This window comes from Phoenix dactylifera, unplaced genomic scaffold, assembly GCF_009389715.1.
Source record: "Phoenix dactylifera cultivar Barhee BC4 unplaced genomic scaffold, palm_55x_up_171113_PBpolish2nd_filt_p 000407F, whole genome shotgun sequence".
Classification (NCBI taxonomy): domain Eukaryota; kingdom Viridiplantae; phylum Streptophyta; class Magnoliopsida; order Arecales; family Arecaceae; genus Phoenix; species Phoenix dactylifera.
The window spans coordinates 139951-146980 of NW_024067848.1; the positions used below are offsets into that span (position 1 = coordinate 139951).

The 7030-nt window shown below is 41.1% G+C and overlaps 1 protein-coding gene across 1 annotated transcript; it reads right to left on the minus strand.

Moving 5' to 3' along the window:
- Window positions 1-2346: 2346 nt before the first annotated feature.
- On the minus strand, window positions 2347-4369 carry LOC103720187 (7-deoxyloganetin glucosyltransferase-like). Its single transcript, XM_008809786.4, has 2 exons — window positions 3567-4369; window positions 2347-3442 (listed from the first exon to the last, which is right to left on the minus strand). The coding sequence occupies exons 1-2, from the start codon at window positions 4060-4062 to the stop codon at window positions 2505-2507; spliced, it is 1434 nt and encodes a 477-aa protein (XP_008808008.2). The 5' UTR covers window positions 4063-4369; the 3' UTR covers window positions 2347-2504.
- Window positions 4370-7030: the final 2661 nt, after the last annotated feature.

The following is a 7030-nucleotide window of genomic DNA, read 5'->3' on the forward strand; positions in this document are numbered from 1 at the left end:
GTGTGAAATGGAAAGTTCTTTGGGATTTGGTTATATCCTCCTTTAATTCCCAAGGTAGACTCGGGTAGATGCCATTGTTATGGAACATGCGGACGAGGTTACCAATATTTCTTAACCTCCATATAATCAGACAGGGTCTACTATTAGATCATGCAATGACTACTTCGAGATTTAAGCAGGATGTGATCCAACAAAGATCAATGTAGACTCAGACGCCTACTGTTAGATCACGCAATGATCATTTGAGATCTATGCAGAATGTGATCCAATGATCGATGTAGTAGAAAAGAAGATCAATTTTTGGCATGAAAGATACAATCCAAACTCATGGCTTAACCCCTAGAGATTGAAGTAAATCGAAGATGCCTCCAATACTCGCTCGCCCATGAGATATTTGGCATTATCACCTCCTCACTGTCTACCGTCTATTATGAGGAGAAGGTCGATCAGCTGCCGATCGACATCGACTGCAGCTGAACTATTCACTTTATCAAACAGAAACGCATGCCACCTCCGAGAGAGGGCAAAAAGTTTCTTCTCCAATTAATAGCCATTCATCCATCACTTACCCTTACCAACCGCTTTTATTCACACCATACTGAGAATAAATGCCCATGAAGTTGTTGGTTCGCGTAATTTGTCAATGTCTCTTGATAGCTACTTGCTATATAAAATTATATCTCCTCAACTGTTTATTCGTATCGGTGATAGACTGATAGGATTGAGCCTCAAAAAGTAGAGGATAGAGTGGGTCCTCAGAATAATATGAAAATTTTCAATGGTTTTTATCCAGTTCTATCAAAAAAAAAAGAAAAAGAAAAGAAAAAAATTATCCAGTTTGGGTTTAGGGGCAGGTGGGAGAGGCTACGAGCATCTTCTAACCAAAAAAAAAAAAAATATTTCAAGCAAAATCAATTTTTTTGTTTCCTCAAAAATATCATAAAAGTAAACAAATAAGCCATTTAACAAGTGCCGTAAGGATCTTGTCACCTTGTAAATGGTACTGTGTGTGGTGATAATGAACCGGCTGGTTTTGGATCCTCGAATTCCTGCCGCATGCATGGAAGCCTTAGAAATCACTTGCATTTCCTGCAATCAAATGTTGCTTTTTTTTTTCTTCTTGTTTTGTTAAACAATATAGTTCACAGTAGCAACAGATTGCCAGAATCCGGGAAGAAAGCCACTGTTCTATGACTTTCATCTCTTCATGTGATTTTAATCATTGGCTAGAAGTCATGACTTCTTGTCATGAACCTTGAGATTTAAAGAGATCAACTAAGGATAAACAATTGTTATCGAAGTTTCTAATCCAATTTTTTCACTTGAAAAGACCTATAAACCAGTCAATGAGAGTTTGACAGCTTTACTGAACCCTCATCCTCCAAACTGGTTGCTTGAAACTGCCCATATAACTCGTTGGAAGGGATCCTAACATTAGTGAAAGAGATCTTGACATGGGACCACATAAGTAGAGAGCAACAATCCAACCTTGACTAGTAACTTGTAAAATGATATAATGAGAAGGGACGTACATAAAAGTCTAACAGAAGTAACTGAGTTTCGTCCTTTGTTTTAAAACAGGTCAATAGATAACCACATTAGCAGCATGTCAATCTAAAGATCATTGTAACTATGCCGTCACCATAAAATTTAATATGAATTTTCGATTTGATTATTATTGTTCTCTCTGCAATTCATTCATACACGAAAGTTATCACATCACATGTTAGACGGTTGCTCTAAGGTTGGGGAAATCATATCCCATTTCGGACAAACAGCAACTCTTCAACGGAAAATTTATATATATATGATAACTGATATATTTACTCATCCCGGTATCTCTCTTTCTAACTTGTTTTACCTAACACTAGAAGAGTATACTGATCTACTATCTCTTTACAAAACACTTAGAATTTAATATGATCATGCGATTGCAACAAACAGAATGCAATGACAATATGTCCCATGGGTAAAAGTGGATTAGATCATATTCATCCGAATTCATTTTCGTATCCGAATTTATCTGGATATGGATAGAAATTTGTGCATCCGACTAATATCCATACTCGTATCCATATCCATCAGACAAAAATAGATACAGATATGGATAGACAACTATTCGACCCGTATCCGAATATCAGATTTTATTTATAACCCTATTTAATTTTATATAAAAATTATATTTTTTTAAAAAATAAATAACTACATTAATATGCTATTATCTTGGTCTATAATCTACTTAATAATATCTTTGATTCATATCTGTATTTATCAAATAAAATAAATATACATATAGATTTGCTAGTATCCGATTTATATTCGATTCGATTCCAGCCCCATCCATCCATAACTAAGAACGAGGAATACTTTGAAGAAAAATCCAAAACGGCACATTTGGGACCACTTCACATGGTGAATGATCCCCGTGAACGATTACATGTAGCTCGTCGACAGACAACTCTTAAATAATTCACCAAAGATAAGGTCCCACATTTTGGTGGATCCTAGGCCCCTTTCTTTGAGAGAAGCACCTCCGTGACCAACCTCTCCAAATTGAGGGAAGAGGGCCCACCAGGCCGGGTCGCCCTAACTGCGCTCTCCTTCCACCCCACCGCCCTCTCCTTCATCTCCTCCCCCTTCTCCCCCCTCATCAGCTCCCTTATCATCCCTTCCACCACCTCTCTCTTCACATTGCTGTCAATCTCCATGCCGATGCCCCACTCGGTGCACACGTACCGGCAGTTTGTCGGCTGCTCGGCGAAGAACGGCCAGCTTACCATCGGCACCCCTTCGCATATGCTCTCCACCGTCGAATTCCACCCGCTGTGCGTCAAGAACCCTCCGATTGCCGGGTTCGATAGTATCTCCTCCTGGGGGCACCAGCTTGCAAGGAGACCCCTCTCCTTAGTCTCCTCCAAGAACTCCTGTGGAAGCACAGCAGCATCACCCTTGACAAGGTCAGGTCTAATTATCCACAGGAACTCATGGCCAGTATTGGCCAGTCCCCATGCAAACTCTATCAGTTGTTGATTTGTCATGACCGTTATGCTACCAAAATTGACGTATACTACGGACTTGGGATTTTTGCCGGCGAGCCAGTTCAAACAAGCCGTCTCTTCCTTCCATAGGTTCGAGCCCAAGGCGGCGACTGGACTTGTAGGAACCTGGCGAGCGAGCAAGGTTAGCGGTCCTATGGTGTAGATGGGTGGGAGTACTGCTGCCATGGCAGCGAGGACGGGTTGTTCCAATTCATCGAAGGTATTTAGAATGATCGCCGACGCCATGGCTGTCCTCTCGCATTCATGCAAAGCGAAGTTGATCATGGTGTCGTCAGGATCCGTTGTTCGGATGAAGCTCGGAATGTCCCTGAGCCGCATATTCTTCAATCCTGGTATCCAGTCCAATGGTGTGTCGAGATATCCATTGGTAAGATCACTCGCATCTGTTCGCAAGAATGTAAAGATTTTAGAAACAAGGACGAAAAAAAAGAGAAAGAAAGAAAGAAAGAAAGCAATTAGAGGTACGTAGCAAGGGCCAACTTCTAGCTGCAGTGCGGAGTTGTTTACCTTTGAGCGGCACAAGGCCTTTCTCGATAAGGTGGCGGTAGTGGAGGTAGCTCATGAAGCCACAAGCACTTGTGGTCCAGAACAAGACCTCAGGGACTCCGAGCTCCTTCGCAGCATCCAAAGTGAAGCTCATGACACCATCGGAGATGATGCAGGTCAGTGGGGGGCCATCGAGCATCGAGAGGAGGCGGCGGAAGTGGGGAAGGCAGGTAGTCATGGTGGAGTAGCAAAGAGAAGGGATGTCTTGGGTCGCGTCCGCGTCGGAAGGGGGGAGGCCATCTGGGATGGTGGCGAAGCGGAAGTCGGGGAGACCGTCGAGAGCAGAGGGGCCTCGAGACTTGAGGAGGCGGCAGTGGTTGAACTCGGTGTTGACGAAGGTGATGTGGAAGCCCTTGGAGTGGAGGAGCTTGGCGAGCTTAAGCATTGGCGTTACATGGCCTTGGGCCGGGTAAGGAATGCAGACGACATGAGGCTTCTCAAATGCTACGGAACCCATCTCTCTCTCCCCCTCCCTCCCCCCCTCCCTCCCCCGTGTGTGTGTATGTGTGTGTGTTTGAGGGACCTTGGGCCTTGCCTATGTAATGCTTTATAAGCAGAGAAGAGTGGTCCAATGGCTTTCAGTTCTTTCTCATGAGTGAGGAGCCATAGGCAACAATTGCTTAGAACAGCGCCTTTATGATTGTAGTTATTTAGATAGTGTTGCGCATGTGAATTGAGATTGGGGATGTCCAAAATTTCAAAAATTACGGATATCTTGACATTATAATAATATCTATTATTTAAACCATGAGTCATAATCTTATGTATGTTTGGAGGGGAAAAAATCAAGACCATGGAAAGAAATGGCCAAAGAATAAATGAGAGACCATACTACGTACAAACTCCCGGCATCGATCGCACATATATTTGTTTAGGAGTCGCTAGGTTTTAATCAAACAAAAACAAAAAGTCGCGAGGTTGGCGTACGTGGAGGTGCATTACTCAATGTACACCACATGCGAGTAGTAGTGCTAGCTATTGGCATATTGGTAAAAGACTGAACCCTTGAGAATAATTAATGTAGCCTTCGTTTTAAGTAAGTTGGCATTTGAGTAAGTGCCCCATGCGCTAGTACTCGGCCAATCACTTGCATTTCTCTATTAATTGCTGGGTAAGCTTAGATGAGCAAATAAGGACCAGATATCTCCAATCACATGCAATTCTATATTAATCGTTGGGTAAAGCTTAGATGAGCAAATAGGGACAAGATATCTCCATGTTCTTCTGCCCAAAACGGTAGAAAGGGGACTAGTGCTCGCAAGTCTTCTCCCTATTTGCTCAAACGGCCGGCACGGCATCAGAGGAGGAATGGAGCGTTGAATACAAAGGTGCCGTATAGCATCTTTCGTTGAAGATATCTATTAGTATTATACGCACCAATGAGCTCGAGACTCAAGACACCCCCAACCCCTGCCAACTTCGAGATTGATTTTTATGGATTTGGCAAGAATTCTATTCGAAAAGAAGGTTGATGAGAGAGAGAGAGAGTGCTAAACAGAAATATTTTTTTGAAAAAAAAATAGGTTTTTTCTTTTTTTTTTTTTTGCCCGGGGTGGGGGGGGGGGGGGGGGGGGTGTGGGGTGTTCAAGGTTCCAGCTAATTTGAGAGACTATTAAGAGATTAAGATATGAAGTACACAAATTTTGATCCTGTATCTACATGCTATACTACTAAGTAACCCGCGATGCACGATGGGTCTACAAAATATATCAACATGCATTGATGATGCAATCCAATTGATTACATTAAGTAAAGTAAAATATAGGAAAAATAAAAGCAAAGATCGGAGTTACAAACCTTAGAAAATATTAATATTTTTTTCTAGGCAAGCTTAGTGCCACCATACAAAGAAGTGGTCCAACACTTCTACAGCCATTGTCAACTACTGGTGATTCAGAGTTAGGTTGAAATATTTTTTTTATACCTAGTAACCTCCCTTTGCAACTCATCGTAGTCAGACATAAATTTTTGTATTTTAAAACAGGCTGGAGATTTGAAGTAGAGCTTGAACATTGGGTAGCATTTTTGTGTTGCTCCACTGGCTGAGGCTATGTTTGCAAATCTGAAAGTGATAGAGATAAGGTGGAGGGAAGAGTGGTAACATTGCGATATGGAAAAAAAAAGACTCACCATAGACCACATGTCTTGATAAAAAAACATGACTTGATTTAATATCAAGACATCGATGTTCCTTTTGATTGGTACTGTAAACAAGAAAAATACAGCAAGATGACCTAAATTCTAGTTTATGAGATCGATAAGAGCAAAGATACGGATAGCATGCACATCCAAAGACTTTGAGATGGGTATAGTTTGGTGATTTTCCAAATAAAATTTTATTAGGTGATTTGCGAGTTGTAGGAAAAAATAGGTAGCCTGTTAATAAGATATGTAGTTGTTAAAAAAGCTTCAAGATAATATTTTAAACGTAAATTAGAGTGGACCAATAAACTTAGGGCTGTTTCAACAATATGGCGATGTTTTCATTTGGAAACACTATTTTGTTCAAGTGTGTATGGACAGCTTAAATGATGATCAATACCATGAAATTTAAGAAAATTAGTCAATGCATATCCCGTGAATTTGCACCCCCCATTCGAATGTAAATTTTGATTTTTGTTTCAAAAAGATTTTCTACTTGCTGTTTGAAGTGAACAAATGTGATGCACACATCAAACTTGCACTTAAGCAGAAATAACCATGTATAACAACTATAATCATCAAGAAAAATAAGATAACACTTAAGGTTTGAAATCGAAGCAATAGGAGTAGGGCCGCATATATCACAATGTATTAGTCCCAAAAGTTCCGAAGACCTGGAACTAGAAGGAGAAAAGAGAATTTTGTGACTCTTTCTAAGTTGACAAGATGGGCAAACGTTCTTGGATGACTTTATTGAAGGAGAAATTTGAGACAAGATTAAATATTGCAGAGAAGAAGATGGATGCCCCATGTGGAGTGATTGATTATAACCCTATTTGATTTTGATGAGCTCAAAGCATTTGAGTATATCTTATGGTTCTAATGAATTCAATCTAGTGTTTCAGTGAAATTCTTGTAAATTTATGGTTAAGTGTCTCTAGATTTGGTTCAAGACATTTTGGATAAGTTAAGAAGTCAATTTGAACCAAAGTCTGAGACTCGAGTCGACTCCGGGAGATTACAAGTCGACTCCAAGCGTATCAGAAGCACTGGCACAGGCTCGAGTCGACTCCTGTACATTACGAGTCGACTCCGACTGAGAACAGACAGACGAACAGAAAGATCCAACTCAAAATCTGTCAACGAGTCGACTCCTGAAGAACGCGAGTCGACTCCGATACTGCCGAGTCGACTCCAGGGTAGTACGAGTCGACTCCAGGGAGTTACAGACAGAAAGACAGAGAAGTTATTTTGGACCCTGAGAGCCGAGTCGACTCCTGAGG